The sequence below is a fragment of the Stereum hirsutum genome, assembly GCF_000264905.1.
Source record: "Stereum hirsutum FP-91666 SS1 unplaced genomic scaffold STEHIscaffold_4, whole genome shotgun sequence".
Lineage (NCBI taxonomy): Eukaryota > Fungi > Basidiomycota > Agaricomycetes > Russulales > Stereaceae > Stereum > Stereum hirsutum.
The window spans coordinates 392,787-414,029 of record NW_006763134.1 but is presented as its reverse complement, the minus strand read 5'-3'; the positions used below and the strand labels follow the sequence as shown (position 1 = coordinate 414,029).

At 50.2% G+C, this 21,243-nt stretch overlaps 7 protein-coding genes across 7 annotated transcripts; 4 read left to right on the top strand and 3 right to left on the bottom strand.

Annotated features, from left to right (window-relative positions):
• Window positions 1-1,151: 1,151 nt before the first annotated feature.
• STEHIDRAFT_53139 (RBP11-like subunits of RNA polymerase) lies at window positions 1,152-3,286 on the bottom strand (the record flags this gene model as incomplete). The annotated part of the gene is made up of 4 exons (XM_007301474.1): window positions 1,152-1,282; window positions 1,442-1,491; window positions 3,099-3,125; window positions 3,189-3,286. 4 exons carry the CDS (start codon window positions 3,284-3,286, stop codon window positions 1,152-1,154), a joined length of 306 nt encoding a protein of 101 aa, XP_007301536.1.
• A 969-nt stretch (window positions 3,287-4,255) lies between these two features.
• On the top strand, window positions 4,256-5,153 carry STEHIDRAFT_109105 (uncharacterized protein; the record flags this gene model as incomplete). The annotated part of the gene is made up of 2 exons (XM_007301663.1): window positions 4,256-4,378; window positions 4,431-5,153. 2 exons carry the CDS (start codon window positions 4,256-4,258, stop codon window positions 5,151-5,153), a joined length of 846 nt encoding a protein of 281 aa, XP_007301725.1.
• A 1,976-nt stretch (window positions 5,154-7,129) lies between these two features.
• Window positions 7,130-8,126, bottom strand: STEHIDRAFT_109104 (uncharacterized protein; the record flags this gene model as incomplete). Its single annotated transcript, XM_007301662.1, has 5 exons — window positions 7,130-7,232; window positions 7,308-7,429; window positions 7,503-7,634; window positions 7,691-8,059; window positions 8,115-8,126. 5 exons carry the CDS (start codon window positions 8,124-8,126, stop codon window positions 7,130-7,132), a joined length of 738 nt encoding a protein of 245 aa, XP_007301724.1.
• A 1,212-nt stretch (window positions 8,127-9,338) lies between these two features.
• STEHIDRAFT_166765 (PLP-dependent transferase) lies at window positions 9,339-12,013 on the bottom strand (the record flags this gene model as incomplete). The annotated part of the gene is made up of 10 exons (XM_007301661.1): window positions 9,339-9,689; window positions 9,815-9,892; window positions 9,977-10,139; window positions 10,216-10,727; window positions 10,830-11,095; window positions 11,182-11,191; window positions 11,262-11,449; window positions 11,568-11,613; window positions 11,695-11,800; window positions 11,949-12,013. The coding sequence occupies 10 exons, from the start codon at window positions 12,011-12,013 to the stop codon at window positions 9,621-9,623; spliced, it is 1,503 nt and encodes a 500-aa protein (XP_007301723.1). The 3' UTR covers window positions 9,339-9,620.
• Window positions 12,014-12,795: 782 nt separating this feature from the next.
• On the top strand, window positions 12,796-14,223 carry STEHIDRAFT_93735 (uncharacterized protein). Its single transcript, XM_007301660.1, has 3 exons — window positions 12,796-13,695; window positions 13,757-13,856; window positions 13,920-14,223. Exons 1-3 carry the CDS (start codon window positions 12,865-12,867, stop codon window positions 14,015-14,017), a joined length of 1,029 nt encoding a protein of 342 aa, XP_007301722.1. The 5' UTR covers window positions 12,796-12,864; the 3' UTR covers window positions 14,018-14,223.
• A 3,074-nt stretch (window positions 14,224-17,297) lies between these two features.
• STEHIDRAFT_52909 (cytochrome P450) lies at window positions 17,298-18,812 on the top strand (the record flags this gene model as incomplete). The annotated part of the gene is made up of 8 exons (XM_007301459.1): window positions 17,298-17,474; window positions 17,520-17,558; window positions 17,623-17,644; window positions 17,720-17,853; window positions 18,034-18,192; window positions 18,280-18,346; window positions 18,410-18,493; window positions 18,574-18,812. 8 exons carry the CDS (start codon window positions 17,298-17,300, stop codon window positions 18,810-18,812), a joined length of 921 nt encoding a protein of 306 aa, XP_007301521.1.
• A 718-nt stretch (window positions 18,813-19,530) lies between these two features.
• On the top strand, window positions 19,531-21,075 carry STEHIDRAFT_166761 (uncharacterized protein; the record flags this gene model as incomplete). Its single annotated transcript, XM_007301659.1, has 5 exons — window positions 19,531-19,576; window positions 19,633-19,692; window positions 19,759-19,930; window positions 20,040-20,200; window positions 20,256-21,075. The coding sequence occupies 5 exons, from the start codon at window positions 19,531-19,533 to the stop codon at window positions 20,807-20,809; spliced, it is 993 nt and encodes a 330-aa protein (XP_007301721.1). The 3' UTR covers window positions 20,810-21,075.
• Window positions 21,076-21,243: the final 168 nt, after the last annotated feature.

Here is a 21,243-nt window from a genome sequence, read left to right as displayed (position 1 = left end):
AGCATGAGTTGCTCGCTGCGAACATAACACTCGGATAGGCAAGAAACCAAAGCATATAGGATGGAAACACGACTCACATATGTTTCTATATCAGCCATCTGACAAAGTTCTGACCATCTGAACTCCTGCGATTCCTTCCATCCGTCATCACAAAATCCCGTACCTGCACCAGTGCCTACGAGTGTTCGAAAACCATGGAAGTTGCGAAAGGATTTGAAGATGTATGGAGTTGGCGACGGACAATGAGGGCCCAGGCAGCCTGAGTAGTCCAGTCTTGGTCCATTCAGCGTATGTTGGATAAGCCTGTTGAGCAATGAGCGCAAGCAATGGCAGAACGAAACAGAGCTTGCAGAGCTGAACGCTGAACTTATCAGACTCATTCGCCACACAAGCCTGCCGAAGTCGCGCCGAAGTGAACTGCCGTTTATGGCGTTGTTTGGCTGAGGCACGCCATTTTTTTCTCCGCGCGTCACTCCGATCTCATATGCAAACGGCTGTAGTGTGCGGCATCCTGTATACACTTGGAGGCGAACTTGGACCCATAGCGTTAGTAGATTGACTTTCGAACCGCACTCCTGTACATGGCAGATCGATAACACTGGAGTAAGGCCTGTATAGGGCTTTTCCCGACCGCGTCGTTAGACGCGGGCGTCCTAGTCACATCGGGACAGTGATTGACGTCAAAGCTGACGGGTGAGAAATGATTGTTCGGATGAGGTGGGGGATGAAACCCTGTGCATTGCAGAACGCCTTTCCGCCGAGCTCCTTTTCGTAGCATCTTCTCATTAATCATTTTCTACCGGGGGGAAAAGGTCAAAGGACCGAAGGAAGTCGACTGAGACAAGGAACGTTTTGGCTCCCCTGATGAGCCAACAATTGACTCACAGAGGTATGCATTATACTTATGCTGAAGAGCAACGTTCCGGACGATCGCTTAATTGGATTCTAGTTTTCCGGAAGGAAGGAAGAGAATACATCCTCAAACTAACGGTCGAGGGTAGTTCCCGTATAAGTATTCGTCGAGCCTAACATAGTTAACAGACGCTGGAGTTACCACACGCACTTTATTATGAGGCAATATTATAACGTTGCACAATCTCAATCCGACTCGTCGACGAGTACACTCGAGTGCGTGCCCAAGCACTCAGGCCTCAGGCCTTCTCCTCGAAGCGTTCATACGTATCGTTTACGAGGCTCTTTTTATACGATTCTTCAATCGTGGCATAGAGCGCGTCGAGGTCGTACAACGCTTTTTCGAGTGTGGCGAGGGCGGAGAGGCCATCTGCGAAACATGTCATAGGAATTAAGGTCAGTACAGCGATGATATCGGAGGGATACTGAGTTGCATGCTCCAGGGTGGGGAAGGGGAGGGATGAGATGGAGACAGAAAAGGGAAAGAGAGGAGGATAGGGGGTGCAGATGAAGGATCGGCCGAACGTACCATACATCTGGATCCGCAGTTGGATGAAGTTCTCCGAAGGATGCGGGACACTATTCAAGCACAAATATCAGCACGATGGAAGGAAACCAGAGGATGCCAAAAGCGAACTAGAGGAAATAGAGATATTGAGAAGGATGAGAAGAATCAACGAATCTAGGGTTGTGCCATGAGGCTATCAACCAGGCCCATGAGGCTATCAACAGTGCAACGAGGCTATCAACGAACGATCACCGTCATTGCAAATCGCAAGGAACACGGAAGCAAGCCTAAAGGGTAGAACAAAGGAATGGAGTGGCGCAGGCCCCAGGTGTCCGTGATGTGGGTAGCGATCGGTACGACCGCCCGGTCCCTACAGTGGTGCCTCGAGGTTACGAGGTGGAGGTGATGAGAGAATGAGTGGTGGCTCAGGGACCATGCGTAAACGAGTGGATATCTGCGACGCTCCTCAGGACAAGATGACAAGATGACGAGAGTGGAGAACAAAGGAAGAAGTGATAACGTCTATCGGTGTGGGTGAAGCTGTGGAATCTGTGGGAGGATCCGACCACCATTTCCTGGGAAACAGTTGTGCTCCTGTGCTTCGCTACGGAGGGGAGGTGATGAAATGGTGGCTCAGTCGCCCAACCACCTATGTACGGGCGAATGGAAATTACAGGAGTAATCCGTGACTCCTCATGTCATACCCGGTTTTACGGCGTCAAGAAGGGGGTGAGAAAGGGGGAAGGCAGGGAAAGCCCGATGAGGAGAAGAAAGGAATGAGCGGCACAGCTGTTCGTTCAAAGTCTCGTATGACAAGATTCGGTACGACAATCCGACCACAATTTGGAACGGGACACCGGCTGTACCCCTGTCCAAGCCTCGAGGCTACGAGGTGGAGGTGTTGAATGAGTGGATCATTCTGTCGGGCCTCGTGTTAGTACTCGTGTATGTTGAACATACAGACTTGAACAAGAAAACCGAGTGTGTGGCGACGAGTACGGGGTGTGTACCACCATACAACAAAGCAATGTTCGTCCGCATGCTACGAGCCGCCGACGAAGGCTTAATACCATCATCGTAGAATGTTTCACAAAACCCGACGGGGAAGCTCGTCGTTAGACGTGCGAACTAGAAGGGCGCAGTGTACCTACCTCCCACAAGTGGCGGGTGTGAAGACAGAAGACGAGGGTAATTTCGGTGAGCGAACCGATGTACCCGGTGAAAACAAAGCAGAGAAAGAGGTCTGGAGCTCTGTGAAATCACTTTCTGACGTTCAAAGCATCCGGTACTAGACTATGTTGTTACACGCTGCGGATGTTCGATGAGCAGGATCAACCCTGTCGGGTGTGGCGGTAAGACGGGAAGAGTCCACTTCTAGCGAAGAAAAGCGATCCGGGCCAAGTAGTTGAATCCTCATAGTGGATAGGGACTGAAGATGGAACAGTTGTACGGCACGGACAGGGGCCCTCGTCGCTACGCGTGTAAAATATTGGGCAGTCAAGAAGTTGGCGCTTGTTGGTGCCACAACACGAGAACGGCGGGTTCCCACAGCAGTCTTTGACCCGCCATATTGGGGTGACACAAAACAATCACAGAAGAGTCGTATCCGTAGGTTCTTGAGATACGTGGAAAACAGAGACCGAAGAAAACAATAAGAACAAAAGTTGCTAGCTCTCACCTGTATCCACAGAACTCTACATTCGGGCTGCAAGTAGATCGCGGCTTTCAGTCTCAGTTGTTAGCTGTCAATGAAGGTACCGCTACGCACTTTTTCATAATAATCCATCTAAGCGCATTCCCCATTGTGTGTGACTCGTCAAAGATTTGGAAAGTCGCCGCTGAGAGATCTGGCTCCGCCCCCTTCATCTGAAGACCAGTGTCATTCGAGCAATTGTGGCAACACGGCGATATAGCTTGCGTCAATAAGACTTTGGAGACGATATAGTAGGATTATTGGCGACATACAATTCGTAGTTTAGGTGTGGGTTCGGCCATGGTAGATGGATAAATCAAAGGTAAGTCAGACGAGGAGCATTGCAGGAGAAAATCAAGAGAAAAGTTTGTTTCTGGATTGTGACGGTTCGTGGGAAAAAAGTGACCGGCATTGTTTTGTCACGCCTCGTCAGACATTCGCCTCTTTCCTCTCCTCCTCGTCTTGCTTGCTTCCACCAGTCTACCAGCTTCTTCATTCCACTGTGTACTGGGTACATGTTTCCAGCAAAGGACCAACATCCGTGGCATTGGCCATTTTGAAATTGACCTCTGTGTTCGTCGCGCATAGCCGCCATTTCCAAACCCGTCGAACAAAGGAAGTCTTTTGTGCACCCCGCACAAAACCCACGCATGCTTTGTTCTTCGGACTGTCGGGTGCTCTCATCGATCCATGAGCACTCCGCGGCTACGAGCCAACACGTCGAGTCCGTTTGTTGATCACGGCAAGCGCGACTTTGTCAACGAATCTCGCTTAGCTGTGGAACTTAAGGTATACGAAATATAAAGCTGGCGCTCTGTGGCTCACATGGAGCCATCCCGCCGTCCGACAACACCATTTCTCCCCTGATTCAAGTTTCCCCTATTGGACTGTTCTGCTTGTCTTCTTTAGGCTTCTTCCTGTCTTGTACTTCGTCTATCTAGATAAAAGGCAGGTCTTCTGGTGTAAACTGTAGCTCTCATCTTCTTGCTGGAACATCCCTTCCTGCCTCTCGAACATCCCATATACCTTCTGGTCGTAGTCGTGCGCCTCTTCCATCTGTATTCGATACTGCTTCGAAGTTATATTTATCATCCCACCAGCACGCCTATCATCTTCGCCATCACATCACTATCGCTGTATCAATGGCTTCGTCATCTTCTGCATCATCGAACTCGTATTCCGTCTCCTTCGAGCGGCCGATGCTCCCCTCTCTTCGCTCCCTCCATCTTCCTGGATACAATGACGGTTCCCATGGCTTGACTGATGTATGTATCTACCAAAACTCATCACACGGCCATGTACTGATCACTTCCATAGGCCTCCCTGCTGAGGGAGAGCGGCATTGCTCTGCCCATCTCGAAGGCTGAAGATGTCCGCACACGCCAATTCTCCATCGCCTCCACCTGCACAACTACCTCTCGTCTCTCCTCATCTCCATCCTCGTCCTTCTCTACCGCCCCAACGTCTCCCTCCTCCTCACCACCACCTATGCCGATGTCGCCCTCGAAAATCTGCACACCCTCATCTTATCATCCCACCTGCTCTCGTCGCGCCAAAGCCATTCCTCCTGTCAACCTCGGCTCTGCACCAACTACCACAACCGCCACCGCCACAATCGTCACGAACAGATGCTCTCACGTACGCTTCCGTCTCGAGATCGCAGACTCTTTCGACAATGCCGACGCCGCCGTGATCTTCCCTCCACCCACCGCTCCACATATCCCTCACGTTTCCACTATCTCTACGTCCACATCCACGTTTTCCCTTCCTTCCCCTCGGGCCACGCCTCCTCCTTCTGTTGGTCCTCGCTCCTCCTCCTCCGCTACTTGCACCGGTCTGAGGCCAAGGATCGCCGATCCGCTTCTGTTACTTGGTCGCAACGGATTGAGATACCTAAGGTCTCCGGAGTGCAAGCTGGCGGCGGGCACGAGGGTCCATCCATATCGTGTGGTCGTTGCTAGTGTTGGCGGGAGGGCACGGACGCATGCAGCTAGGCCTCTGCGAAAGACAGGTACAAATGGTGCAGACGCGGCGGTTTGAGCGTTTCATATGATTGTTCGTGAGCTGGTGAGATGTGATGAAGAAGATGAGAGCGATACTGGCACTCCCCTTTGGATTGTTGATAGAGCGTAGCTGCTCGCACATGTGGGCAGCGATTTACGTGTCCCTCTAGGTTCGTATACTTATTTCTTGTATATTGTCGTGGTTCCGAGGGTTGTTGAAGGGGATGTATGATCTGGTTGCAGAAACATGGGGAGAATTGTTCGTGCTATTTCTCGCTACTAACACCAAATAAATGATGGTGTACTATCTTTCGTGGACATACTTCGTCTATTCGTCTTCCTACTATTTGTTCATCTTACGGGACATTTTCTTGAGTCTCTGTACGATGTGCACTATCTATTCATGTATCTACTATCTAATTTCTTCTTCGAATGGATGTATTACAGCTTCTTCTCTGATTATCCTCTCTCACTGTTTGACCTGTTTATCGAAGTGGCTTGCCTTTCTCGTCTTAGAGAAAAGCACAAAGGCGAGGCACAGGTGGAGCTTGTGCGGTGTCTATTGTCCATAGTCAACCAACGGAGTTCTTATCTAAGAGATAGTTTTGTCCGCTGCAGTTGCAGGCGTCCGTGTTATTGTCTCGAGCCTCAGCTACTTATTGTTTCGTCTGCTGCGGCGTAGATCATGGACGTACAACAACCGCCTGCACATACTGCAGCATTGACCATAGACTTTACTGTTATGACTCATGCATGAAAAGACAATACTGTGTGGCATGCTTCAGACGTCTCCGATGGTACTTGAATAGATTTTCAACCATGACAGTAGGCCGTGCATACATTATACGTTTGTAAGTGTTCGTCCTCATCCAGTCCACCAACACAATGTTACAACCTCGTGGAGACGACATGCAGGGAGAAGTAAGGCACCACACAATCCGCTCCGAATCCAGAGCTCTCCGAAGGATCTCGATAATTTGGGTTTGAGATCCAACAGTGCTTAAAAGTCTGTATTAGGGCGTGTAACAATACAAGAGCAATACTTGCAATTGCTACTATGCAAGTACCACACTGCATGACATTCAGTGAGCGCCATTTAGAACTACAGATTCGTCGTCCCCTACTTACAAAAGATGTAACGCCTCTGTGGGAGTTTCAGGGATCAAAGAATCGTTCAGCGGAGCTAAAATCACCCAAAATTTGGGAGGCGTATCATCGTGAAAGAGAACTTCAGTAGTGCTGATTTTGGTAAATCTGTATACCTTTATACCGAAAACGAGGCTGGCGAAGACCAGGGGTACGGCAGATGATGCAGCATTGACTGGTTCATACCTAACGACATGTGTGTGCTATATTCCCCGTACCTTCAGAACAGCATATTTTATACCTGTCCCACACATCGAGAATACGTCGAACGGAGTTCTAGCGTAACGGACGCCTGAATAGACTGTCGAAAACTTGGAGTGCGGGGACTATTCGTCGCTGGCGTAGACTGGCAGCTACCTACCTCATATTTCATTGGCGACCGTTTACTTACATGCCAATCGTGAATGACTTATATGGCTATGGCGCGCAATTTGACGAGGACAAAGACGTACTTATCTCGTCTACTCTTTCTTCCATACTCATAACTTAAACGATGATGGAGGAATAGATGGTTCGAAGTTTCTCGTGAAAGCCTCGCGCAGAGAGCATGATAGTTTATATGCTATCAGAACGTCGGGTGCTTCATGAGTATCTCGCCGCCCTGTGGGCTAAATGGAGCTACAATCGGCGCATATAATTTCCAAACAAGCATGTATGAGTTCCCTGATAAGCAGTAAAAACTTGGGTTTTGATTTTCTAAAAGTTAAGAGCCTCGGAATTTGAGCAAGCAAGAGGTGCGAAGTAATAGTCTACAGCAAAGTGTTATCATGAGAACAGGAAAGCTCGAAAAACAAGCGAGCAACAGAAAGCATAGGACAAAGCAAAAGCAAAAGCAAAACACGAAGCACATGCATAACAATGGTGATATCAGGATTCAGCGCTATCGAAGAAGATGGATAGCCTAACTAGTAACCAACGGATGCCGTGAAACGACACCACCCGATTCGTTACGGTCAGGACGTCAATCTTCCTAGGAAAAACAATAACAACAATGAATTCTCAGTCACAGGGTGTCTGAGTAAATAGAACGACAAGGAAGTCTTACCTCGAGGCTTCTGGCGATGCAGCCAGTCTCAAAATGTAAGCTGAAGGAGAGGCTGAATGCTTCCCGTCGAAACCCAAGTGAGCCCTATCAAGACGACGTTTGAATCGGTAAGACGTTGTCCGCTGATAACGACATTGTTTTCCTAAAACCGATTGCATCTGAGACAAAGCGTTGGATGTTCCACTTTGCACGTACCCTGAAGAACGTGGAGATGGCAGATGAAACGCGCTTAACCATGACGTCAAAGGTGAGCATCCTTCCGCCTTCGACGAGTGGAATCTGCCGATCATGGCCATCCCTGAGACGGACGTCGGTGATACCCAAGGGCTGGAGAGGGGGTTATATTTTTGGTTGTCGAAAAATATAATTATCTCATTACGCACCCGTATTTGTATCTTAACGGTAGTGGCTCTGTCAAAAAAGCACATCGAAGTGCTGTAATCGTAGTTCGACCTGAAGCGGCCAGCCTTCCCATCGCGCAAGAGAACTCCAGCTTCGTCTTGGCCGTTCACAGCGTTGCGGCCAATGAAGTAAAGCCGGGCAGAGCGAAGATTATTAACATCTTGTCTCCCTCTGCCCTGGTACGCGACGTAACGGGTTTGGCGTAACATGGGTTTAGTGGGGATGATATCCGGGAGTGGGAATAGTGCCATCAAATTGGGTGAGGGTGCAGGCGTTTGTGCAAGAAGAAGCGCGACTTCCTCTGGACTGAATGTTTGCATGAGGGAGGAGTAAAAGTATAGTGGGTCGCACTGTACGAGCACATTCATGAAGGGGCGTGCAATGTAAAAATCAGAACCAGCTCACCATTCTGACCATTGTAGGGAAATTTTTGAGGTTGGGAGGTGGAGCTACCACAGTGTGAAAACCCGACAGGGGAGAGGGAGGGGAGGGATGTACCACCGTCTCCTCTAACATTTTTATACACAATGAAGCGGCATAATTACAGCTAACGCGCAACTCGCTCTGCAAATTCAGCACTACAGATGTTAAGGGTGACAGAGACTGTATCATCTATGAACAGCAGTAGAGCCAGCTGTATGAGGTTGAAGATACATACCGTTCCGATTGGAAACCCCCGACATTAGCTAAACGCATCAGCATTGCACATTCTTAACGGAGCGTAACCAGAACCGAAAGGCAGATGGGACGGTCGATGGTGCAGCTCCGAGCAATAAGGCAAAGTCGCGAAGGACATGCGCATACTAGGAGTATGGTTCATGAAACATCGCGCTATATAGCATCGTGATACTTTCCGTGGACAGTGCATTTACAATGATCTCTAAGAGCTTGCACCGATATATCGAAATATGGGTTGTGTAGTGCTTCAGTACAGCACATCCTACATCTGCAGCGGGTCAGATTATGCGGCTGTGTCGAGATCTCACAGAATTAGTAGTACGCCGTCAGCTGCATAGAGGCATCAAACTCTAAGAGCTGTAGTCTTGTATGAAGGAGCTGTATTTCATGTCTTCCTGTCACTGTAAACACCTAAGAAGTTGGAAATATGACAGAACTGGAGGGTCAAAATAACCAAGGTTAAGTCCTACGAGTTCGTCCCGATGTCAGCAGTAATCCTGGCAGCTGTATGCGCCCAACAGAAAGATCAAATGACATGTATAACCCCATTTGAAGGTCTCTCCTAGCTGTATTATGCCCACGCACCTAGAGTAAGCCGTCGCCAGAAGTTTCTGTACGTCCTGGTATGGCTGAGGTGAATCGAGGACAACAGACTGCCGAAGGATACGGAGTTTAGCGCCGTTCACCTTCGCAAGACGACTGGTGGCGCCCTCTGCAGATACCGACCTGAATATTCTTTTCCTCAGCCCTGTACATGTCATGTTCTGTCGTTTCCTTCACCCGATTTCTTTTTTTTTTCGCCAAGAAACATTCCTTATTCTACTTCATCTCCTTTGATATCATCTCGATGCTCTCCGCCACTATAGTCCCAGGTTAGCTTCGACCCCGACGTGAGCAGGCTTGAGGACCATTCGATATTTATCAAAACAATGCGGGGAAGAGAGGGGTTTTCGTAAGGGATGTAGAAGAGGTGACCGTGAACAAGACTTCAATGTTAAGAATCGACGAACGACGGAGATATATCCTAGAGACAGGGAAAAATCCGAAACACCAGCACGCAATGCTTCGAGCACGGAAGGTCATGCAACCATGCGCAAGTAATGCTCCGATAATCAGCACAAAATTCGGGATAGTCAGTCAAAATACGCGTTTTATCAATATATGTATATCGCTTGAGTGAAAATGGCCATGATTGTACCTCTCCTATCGCTGGAATTTCATATTACCCTGTATTCACTGTGGAAGTGTTAAACCAGGGCACTCCGGCAGCCTGAACGCCTTGTCGATCCTTCTCAGAGCCAACTATAAATATTCATGAATATTCAGTCTCACCATCTACGACTGTAACAGAGGAACAGAAGAGAAGACATAAAAAGGAGAAAGAATAGAGCGGACGTAACAAAAGAGGAGGAGAAAAGGACGCTCACCTTCATCTCGTTCTCCGGAAGCGTGAACGTCATTCGAAAACGAGTAGGGATCGGATCTGCATACGTGTTCGTCGGACGCTAAAACGAAGTGAACGGGAGGGAGATGGACACCATGATGATGTCGGTGAGACGAAACAAAGGCAGCTCCAGGATAGAACGTACGATAAACACACCCTGCTCAAGCATCGCAGCTACCGCATTATCCAACCTCTCTTCATTCGACAGCAGCATCCCTAGGCCGGAGCCATCTGAACTGGGTCCATGTTTCGGCATGATCGAGTCGAAATCGACTAGGAAGAAGACGCCTGCGGAGGGCGGGACGAAGCTGAGGAAGAACATCACATCAACAACGAAAAACACAATCATGCAGACTAACTGGTCATGAAGAATTGGAAACATACTCGATCTTATGGAACACACACCACGCACCCACCAACTCAAACGCCACACTCAACCGCCTCCTATTCTCCTCCAAAAACCACCTCGCGAACCCTCCCAGCCCCGTCCCCAGCTCTTCACTCTCACCCTTTCCCTTTCCCTCTCCATTCCGATTCCCACTATCCTCACTCTCCAACTCTTCCTCAATCTCCCCACATAAAACCCCCGTCATCAACCCATCCGCCGCACTCGACACCGGCGTCGCCCTCAGCGCCGCATTCAACATCGCTACCAGCACCGGGTTCGCCTGTGAGACCAGCGCGCCGACTTTGATGCCTGAGGCGCCGAAGGTTTTCGTGGGGCCGGTGAGGACGTGCACTCTCGCTGTGTCGACGTGCATTCTCGAGGGGTCGCATTTGCCTGAACCATTGAGGTCGAGACTGAGGATGGAGGTGAAGGGCGTAGGGGAGGGAATGAATGAGCTGGGGAAGATTTGGTTCGCGAAGGCTTCGTCGACGAGGAGGTGTAGGTTGAACTGATTTCTCCGAGAAGACAGAAGGCATTAATACCGACGTGAGTATGTGCGCATCTTTGATGAGCGTTTGTAAGATTGCGCGAAGAATGGGGAGATGGGCACCTCTTCTGCGATCTCCGCATACGCCAACACCGTTTCCTCAGGATACGCTCTCCCCAGTGGATTATGCGGATTGCATAACAACAACACCTTTATCTTCGTCCCGTTCCCGTTCCCATTCCCTCCCCCATCAGAATTTTCTAGAGAGTCAATGATCGTCTGTCTGATGAAAGGAATACACTCGATAGAAAGCGGGTCGACAGAGGCCGGAATGTGTGCCAAGACGAGTTGAGCGCGCGAGGGGTAGATGATGTCGCGTTCATATTCGTCTATCCGTTAAATGATAAATGATAAATGATTCATCAGCTGCTCGTGTTCTCTACCTCAGGCTAGAGTGAGAGCGAGTTAAACGGACCGTAGAATGGCTGATTTATAATGCACGACACCATTGACAAGTCAGCAAGCAGCTTTGAAGACGTGGAGTTATGGATTCACCGTGGTGAGCAACACGCCGTCTCCCTCATCACACACCGTCCACACGAAATGCGCGAATATAGACCCTAGGCCGGGGCCGATGACGACCTGCTCGGAGGTCACGGGGGTCAGAGGATGGGCGTAGGTGTTTATGTAGAGGGGAAGGGCGGAGAGGAGGGAGGGGGTGTGGGATTTGAGGAGGGATGCGCCTGTGTCAATGAGAGATGTCAGCCATTCCGATTTTGTAGTGCGAGGTTGACGTGGAGTGGTAGGGCGATGATGTAATGCGGGAGAGAGAGAGAAAAAAAAGAAACGAGATACACTGACGATACTTCAAATGGTTCCTAGTCAAATCACAGTGCCCATTCATATACTGCCACCACGCGATCCATCAACAATTCAGCGTGAAATCAGCAACAAGGCAGAACAAAAAGAGAAGAAAACCAAGACCAACCTTCAACAACTCATCGCACATCAGCCCGTTCTCTGCCGTCGCGAGATTGATGACCCCGTCCGGGTTATGTATCGCGTCGTAGAATTTGCGTGTTGATGGAATCGTGCTGTATTTTATATTTCCATTTCCAGGCCGTTCGGAGCGTAGTTCGAAACATCAGGCATAAGTATGGGATTAGAGTCAGGAGCGATGCGAGCGAGAAGACATGAGGAATGAGAAGTAGGACTAGGACGAGGAGTAAGACGAGGACTCACTATCGCGTATATAGATCATTCTCGAGCCGGTTTTGCGCTCTTTGGGATAAAGACGGTGGAGGCATGTCAATCAAATGAATCTGGCCCAAGTTCAAGCTCAAGGTCAACAAGTAGAGGATCGGGGTTGAACGAGGAGAAGTCAGAGCTTGAAGCCCGTATCAATGTCGAAGCCGTAGCTCAGAGCGGGTTAGATGGAGACTGGAGACGGGGGTTCAACTGCCCTGCCAGTGAAGTGTGAAGATACGTTTGTGAAGCTTTGAAGCCCGAGGGAGCTCTTCGAGCTGTGATTGAGATATGTGTATATGGTGCAAGATAAGGCTGTCGGAAGGCTAATGGCCCAGATATCGATATATCATATGCAGAGCGCGGCGGCTAGGTGACGACTGCGAGCGAGCACTAGGACTGGCAGTAACACTGTACTGTAGCACTGTAGCGGTATCTCAGACTTCCCTTCCAGAGCTCGAAAGAGACGGTTCGGGAAGAGAGGATTGAGAGAGGAAGACGAGATAGCGAGATGACAATCGCTGCCAGTTGAGAGAACCTCCGCAGTCACAGGGCCACAACAACCGGCCCCCCGATAAGTAGGACAAAATTGCAGAGGTGCCAATACGCATGGCCATGGAAGCGATGAAAAGGAAAATCCAGGAAGTCAGAGCTGAGAAGAGAAGAAATTGAGAAGAAATAATATAATTACGCTTTTCACCAATCGTGAGAAGTGTCACTGTGGCACCGTGCGCCCCTCTCCGGCAGAATCCGGCCCGCTACACGCCACGCCACACTTCCAGCGCGAACGACACTCGTCCTCCTTCCACCACCACCACCTCCTACCACCTCCCACTACTTCCCACTCCCTCCTCGTCCTACCTCCACCTCTCCCCCAATACACCTCACGACTCTCTCCCAATAAGCACCCACAATGTCAATGAAAGCCTACCTCGCCGAGAAATACATGTCCGGCCCGAAAGCAGACGCCATCCTCGCCCGCGAACCGACCAAGAAGAAAAAGAAACGTAAAGCCGCTTTCGAATCGCCCTCCTCCTCTTCCACCTCCGCCTCCACGTCCACGCATAGTACGATACCAAAAGGATATGGAGCAAAGATAGTAGATGAGGATGAGGCGGGCTGGGCGAGTTTGAATGCGAAGGATGAGGATGAGGATATGAAGGATGCGGTCGTCGCGTCGGATCGGGGGTTCAAGAAGCGGAGGGTCGGAGGTGGTGCAGCCGAGGGAGGTAAAGGACCAGGAGGAGAAGGTGGAGAGGAAGATTCGGGCTGGGCGACGATTCGGGAACCTACGCCGCCATTGCCTGTGGATGAAGAGCCGATGGTCGTGGATACGAACGGCGGTACAGAAACGTCGAAGCCTGCTTATCGAGGAGGATTGTTATCTGCGAAGGAGCTCGCTGTGCGTATGGCAGAGGCTTCTGGCGATGCGGACGTCAAGATGTCGAAGGAGGAGGCGGAGCGAGCGCAGGAGACGGTGTATCGAGACATGTCGGGGCGGAAGATCGATGTGAAGGCGGAGAAGGCGGAGGCGGCGAGGAAGAAGCGGGAGAGGGAAGAGAGGGAGGCGAAGAAGATGGAGTGGGGGAAGGGGCTGGTGCAGCGTGGGGAGGAAGAGGAGCGGAAGAAGGAGCTGGAGAAGATTAAGGGGAAGGAGTTTACGAGACGGAGGGACGACGAGGAGATGAATGCGCGGTTGAAGGACGAGAACAGGTGGAACGATCCTATGGCTGCATTTTTGACCGTGCGTTTCTTGTTTTCTGTCTTTGAGTTGAGGGTGTTGACGATATGATATTATGTTATAGAAAAAGCGGTCGAAGGGACCACGGAAACCAGAGTACACAGGCCCTGCACCACCGCCGAATCGCTTCGGTATCAAGCCTGGATACAGATGGGACGGTGTCGGTGCGTGTTCCCCTTCTTGAACATACACTCTGACCAAGCTATAACATATACCATACCCTACAGATCGTGGCAACGGCTTCGAGAAGAAACTCTTCCAGCGCACAAACGAGCGTAAACGACGAGGCCAGGAGAGCTACAACTGGAGCGTGGACGACATGTGAAGGCCTCCATGCTATTTTATTTATCTTCTCAGGCGGACGATGCTCGTCACCGTTTGGTCATTACTGGGATGTATTTCTACTCTATCTGCTCTGGCAATCTACCCGCGCCTTTATTGCTCTCGTCGGAGGATTCGCCATCTACTTCCGCATACCAATAACTATCACCCCCAAGTCCTTTCTGTCTGACGTTGCGACCAGCAGGAACCTCCACACACGATATATGCGACATATCACCTTGTCCATCATCATGCATATACGTATACTCACACCCTTCGTATCTCCGTGTACCTGCTCCCACTAGCCCACAGCAAAAGCGCATACATCCTTCATATGTACAGCTCCCTACATGCACCCCAACCCACCCCACCCCACCCGGCCTCCCTCGTCGAACAAACCACCCATCTCTCCATCGCTCCATCACCGAACACGCGTATGTATCACCTCGACCTCGACTCCACAACTCAGTACTCAAGAACCCACCCTGACTCAAGACTTCAACACTTCAAGACTGAACAACCCGAAACCCGACCTGCCACTTCTCCCCCATCGGCACGAGCCGCGTCGTTCCCCAGGAAAGCTCGAGCGTTTCCCCATATGGCCATGGTTTGAGGTCTTTACCAGAGGTTTTCGTATCATTCTCGGTTCGGTGGCACAGAAGACGAAGAAGGTGGGAAAACGCACCACATCGGAGCGAGTACGCTGCTCCGTCGATTAGGAACGAGCGGACGTGGGGAGGGAAGGGCGAGTGGAGGTGTTGGAGGACGAGGTGGGAGAGGAGTTTCTGTTTTATTAGTTAGAGTTGAGATAGGAGATATGAGGGGGTGGCTGGTGGGGGTGGTATGAGAGGTGGATATGAGGAGAAGTGAATGAAGAAGGGGGATATATGCGCAATAGGTGGATATATGCGGTTTCACGCACCGAGATCTCGAGCTGAAAATTCGTATATGCCGCCCCTACGTCAATTTCTCTCCGACGCTGGTGCTCAGAGTCACTACCAACATACGTATAAGTATAAGTATCGTTCAGTTTCAGATTAGTCTTTCCGTCGACGACATGCCGGTGACGTACCAAGTATACACATAGACCGAAGTAAAATAACACTGTGACCACGATCCGCCCTCCTGTTCGAAAACTCTAGTTGAGTGCGCGCCGTGCTCGCCGTGCGAGTGCTTCGGGTTTGAATTGTCTGTCGACAGTGCTGTTGCGGAGGGAATAAAAACGAGCGCGGGGTCGTTGAGGGTGAAGAGGAGTGGTGGCGGAGGTGGGGCGGGCATTTATTTGTGTTTTATGTTGGATGATCAGATGGAATGTGCGATGGATTCAAACGTCTCTGGGGAGTGTGAACTCTGAGGCTTTCTCAGAGTCGGACTAGGAGTTTAGGGAGGAGGATGTGGCGACAACGAAGAGGATCCTAGTGGCGTATTAATATTATAGCGGAGTCCGAACCCCTGTGGCGTTCCGCCGTTCCTCCTCCTCGGGTCCCGCCACCGTGACGATACCCGGCCCTTGCGAGGCATTCGGTCCCATTCTGTCCTACCATCTTTGGACGCAGGATTAGGTTATGCCTGTCATGGAAACTGTCATGCGTAGAGTTTTCACACTCCCAGGCTCGTGCTGTTTCTCGGACCCTCAAGGCCTCAGGCAGGCTTCGAACTTGAGTCTTGACTCTGCATCGACTGGTCTCCAAGCACTTCGTCGTCGTTTGTTACAGAACGAAAACTTATCCAGGTTGCTGTCTTTGAGCTTTTGCGGTGAACTTGACTCTAAGGAACATTCTTCAAGCTCGGTTCGTAGAACCTTCGCGGTAGTTACTATAACTTGAATCTCGATGTCAGTGTTTTATAAACTGGCTTGTCTGCTGGGATTTGCCTGTCTTGTGAGGGTAGCTCTTATCTGGCGGAATGCGCTTAATACGCTCCGGTACGTCAAGTTCCCATTCGCCTCGTTCCCGGTCGATGCTTGCGAGACTGCTGTGGTTGAACCTTCTTGACGAGAGTTTTGTTCCCGAATTGCAGCCGCGTAACTTGACTTACTTGCATATACCTACTGTACATAGGAACGTCCCGGGGAAACAAATACAGTGGCTCGATCCTGTCCATCCCCTCGCGCTCGTCTTTGGATCGATCTGGCCTAATTCAAGGACGTTGGGATCATACTACTCCAAGTTCACGCGTACGTCCCCTGCCTGCCTGCCCTCCCCCTTCCGCTTCCTTCAATTCCTGTTGATGTCCATATATCTTTCACGTTTGATGCGTCGCAGCCTACGAACAATACGGAAGCACCTGTCTTTCCGCATTCGGCCCTCTTTCTGGGAGATTGTATTACTGGCTTGCGGACGCGGAGGCCATCAAGGTCGTCACTGGGGACAGACATACGTTCCAGAAGCCATCGGTGCGTCTTCATCCCTCTTCCTCCCTCTTCCTTTGAGTCCATAGATAAGCACCTGCTTCTTGCTACATGTCGGCTGTTTCGCAATTCTGAAGAATATGGCTGTGATGAGGAGCTGAATCCGAAATGAATCTACCCCTTTACGTAATGTTACCTTTGCTCGACGCGGTTGATAGTATGAGTTTGTGAACGTGTATGGAAAGAGCCTGTTGAGCGCCGAGGGGGCAGAATGGAAGAGACATCGGGCGGTGGCGATGCCTTCGTTTAATGAGGTATGTCATCTTCTACATAGATCTTCTGTGTTCCTTCTCCATTGAGTCCCATCTCAGAAGAGGATTCATCGTTCGACGTTGATACTAACGAAATATACATACAGGCAAACAATGCACTCGTATGGATCGAGACGATTCGTCTGATGCGGGAATGGTTCGGTGAGCTAGACGTTGTGACGAGGGAAGGAGATTACGTGCTGGATTGTGTACCCGCCCTAAGTCAAGTAAGGCTCATGAGCATATACCTCCTGCTTCGAGTGGAACGAAGGGATAATCCGCGTCTGAATTGATAGCTCACCCTCCTCGTCGTCTCCGCCGCCGGTTTCGGAATCCGCACCTCCTGGTCTTCAGTCCACCTCTCCGAGTCATCTACAGCATCACCCTCCGAGTCCTTTCTCACCAGTCCCAACCACACGCGAACACAGACAGAGATAGAGACACAGGCCGCCCTGCCATTCTCGAAATCATTAATCACAGTCATCAACACCCTCTCCATCAAAATCCTCACCCCGACCTGGCTCTACGCTCTCCCGTCATGGGGACCGTTAAAGCCCAGGATCCCATGGTTGTCAGATAAGTTGGACGAGACGAGGGAAGCGTATGGAGAGTTTAGGGGGTATATGTTGGATATTGTGGCTAGTGCGAGGGACGAGTATGTTTTGCGTGGTAAGTGTGCGGGCGTGGGTGGGGATGGAGATGGAGTTCCGGTGGGGAGGAGGTCTAATTTAAAGGGAGGCGATGCGGCGTTGTTGAGGAATTTGGTGAGGGCGAATATGGAGGAGGAGGCCGATGGGGATGTGGAGGGTCGTAGGGCTAAGGATGGGAGGGATGAAGGAGTGAAGAAAGGGTTGACGGAAGATGAGTTGTTGTCTAATGTTTTCGTGAGTCCTCACTCTTCCTGTTCGTGAATCGTAGTTGGCATTTTTCTGACTTCATGGATTGCAGACGTTTCTCCTGGCTGGACATGGTACGTACTGCACTCATGCGCCCTCTACGTTCATCATTTCGTCGGTTTTAATACCGAACCCCATGTATGGCACAGAAACGTCGGCGAATACGCTCAGCTTCGCTCTTGTCCTGATCGCACTCCATCCTGAAGTCCAACAAAAGATGTATGAGGAGAGTATGCGAATTTGGCCGGAAGGCTCAGATACGACGTCTGAGAACTTCACATCTGTATGTTTCTACCCCCTCCTCCTCTACACAGCACACGATTTATACTACTTCTATTCACAGACATTCAAAGATGACTTTCCGAAATTCGTGCGTCTTTGTTTGAATAAAATCATGACACTTTGCTCTTCATTCTAACGGACTCTTATTATAATTGTCTCCCCATATATCCCGCCATTATAGGAATACACCCTCGCCACATTCCGCGAAACCCTCCGTCTCTTCCCCGTCGAGACCCGCCTTCCAAAGGTCACAACCTCGGACACGAAACTCACAGGACGGAGATTCTCGAAGGCTGATCTCGTAAGTTTTACGCCTGATGCGATCTCCAAAGGTCTTAAAGTTTTCGAAAATGGAAGAAAGGAGGAGGGTGACAGTGTCAGTGGTGAACTTGAAGATGGTGGTACTAGTGATGGCCCGAGAATGGAGAAGTTCGAGATTGCGATCCCGAAGGGGAGTTCCATTCTCATCGATTGTTATGGGGTGCATAGGAACCGTACGTCCCCTCTTCCCTCTGAATCCCTTATGGACGACTCTGAATTTTTGGTACCCATCGTAGCGATGTATTGGGGAACGGATTGTAGAGACTTCAGGCCTGAGAGGTTTATAGATACTGAGACATATCGTTGGCCTCGGGATGCATGTGCGTATATATTCATGTATTATATCCTTATGCTCATCACCCTACGTTAACGCTCTTCTTCATAAATACCTCTTTATCAGTCCTAGGCTTCTCCGCTGGCGCTCGCGGCTGCATCGGTGCACGATTTGCGCTGACCGAAGGCATCTGCATCCTCGCTCTTTTTGTCCAACGGTTCGAAATAATCCCTCCGCCTGAGGTGGTTAGGATGGAAAAGGAGGGAAAGGGGTGGGAGGAGAGGTTTAAGTGGATGACAAGGTGGGCACCGGAGATTACGATTCGGCCTGTGAATGCGAGGGTTGGGGTGAGGAGGAGGGTGTAAGTGCTAGTAGACTGTTGAGGATTAATGGTTTCTTTCTTGGGATGTTTTTTTGCTGCTACGTGTGACAGAACAGTATAGTACAGTAAGATAGCTGCTGCCGAGTCACCAGGGCGTGATGTGACGCCTACCTATAATGTCGGAGAAGTCAGGTCATTCGTATGTCCATGGATAGAATTTGTACGTGCAGTCGTTGCCCAGGCACTTTCTCGTCGGGCCACATTGGATACATACTTACGCCACACCACACGAAGGACCGGAGCTTGCCGAATGGGCGGAGGGATTTTCGGATTGGGCTCTGAACTTCACCATCATTCCCTCCTTCCTTCCACAAACCTCGGGTTTCAATCTTTTTTTTGTCTGATCAATAGATGCACTCTACTGTGGCCTATCGTCAAATACTGTCAGGGTAACTCTGAGTGCAATATTCAATTATCAGCACGGTTGCCATGGCCTGCCGTCGTTCTTTGTTCTTCATGCGAAAACAACACCAACAGCCTCAGTCGATATGTCTGCGAGTGCTCGTGCCATCATAAGCGCTCAAATCAGCACAGCACTGGTGCGCATAAAATGCAGGAGAGCCTTTTGAGGTTCTTTACCATGGCATTGCCTCGATGCGTTAGCGATTGGTCGACGGCTTTACTCTCTATACACACTCTGATCACAGAGCTCCGAATCTTCGTGCGATCTAGAACGATCTCTCTGTTTGTATACTCTGTCCATGCCTGAGATCTCGACTTCACTTGATATCGTTCATGATCATGGTCGTGCGTACTCTTTCATATAAATCATCTTCGGATACTGATGGTAATCACCTCTCCAGATACTGAGAACGTCAACCTCCCACATCCAGTCTCTTCCTCAGACCTCGATGATCCATCAGGTACGTAGTATCATACGACCCTCAATCTCCATAATGACTGTGTTTCCCGTCACGTACGATGAGTAGACCTGCCCAGGACCACACCCCGATGGCGCACCATCAAATGGACGCCCTATCGTCTCTTCTTCCCCTTCAGTGCCATCCTATTCGGAGCCTCGAAGTTCGTGCTTGCAGTGGCGGGATATAATACTGGTTCCGGAGTGATTGAACTTTGTTTCGGGGTAGTTCTTGCTCTTGTGTACGTTCTTCCCTGTCAAATCGCTCCCTTACTATCTCGCCGTTTCCTCTCTACACACGATGTTGAATGTGTTTGGCCTGGCGGTATGTGTATGGATTGGGTTGTGTAGGTTCTGGGCGGGCGGACTTATGGAGCCCGCAGCACCGAGAGTTGGACTCTGGGGATGGTTCTTTCATAGGAACTACGGGAGGGTTGTTCGGAAGGTCGTTTGGTCCATTTCGGCCCTATGGATAGTGATCCTGGCACCATTTTGGATGATGGTGAAAATAGGTATGCATAGTCGTGGTCAGTTTTAGAGTGTGCTGACTGACAATGTACCCTCCAGCTTCAGCGATGATTTTCGCGTGCTCTAGGTCTCCGGTTTTCCACAGCGACAGATGGCATCAACTTGAAGAGCTCGAACACGGTCATTACCATCGAGAGCATGAAGAACTCCAATTTCGATCCCAAACGACGACGCACCACCCACGTGCTCATAACGACAGCCTTCAACAGCGGCATCCCGACCCTTCGCACTCAAGGGCGGAGCTAAGTCCACGGTGGCTCGACGTCGCGTATTCCACCACGATCTATTTTCCGTATAATCATAACGATAGCCTTCGTCAGCGACATCCCGATTCTTCGCACTCGAGGGCGGAGCCAGATCCACAGTGGCCTGAGGTCGCGTATGTCAGTGACCTCGAATTCCCGCTCATACCATCTGCAGCGCCCATCGTACGCCCTCAAGCGATGCCCATCTATTTTCCGGATGATATGGGGACGACGGACTTAGCACCAAGTCTGAAAGGGGGACAATGCAAGAGCGTTAGGTCTAAAAGAGCTCCCGGTGGGCGTAGGGTATTTTATTTAGGGAGACGAGTTGGAGCACAGCCGCACTAGGATGTTTTGGCTCGTGAGCCATGGTTCGCGAACTTGTCCGGTATCTCTCTTTATGGACTCGAAACTGCACGAGCACGTATGGAAACACTGCTCGGTCACTTTGGTCGTGCCGCTCCATCTTCGTCCATCCCACTCCGCGAGTCTGTTATCTCAACAGTCATGGGCCCTCGACTTCACCTGATATCAATCATAACGACGATTGTATGAACTCCCGACTTTCCAGATGTGTTCCTTCCCAAATACTACTGTCCTCCCCGAGCCGTCTATCCTCCAGATTAACCGAAGGTATTTAATCTTAAGGGAATGCAATGTCAGAGTAGTGTTGGAACTAAAATATTAGGAGGGATACTTACGACCGAGGCACCTGACGTGGGGGCTGAACACGACGCCACAAAATACGATTTAGATATCCTATCGACATCGAATAGAATGAA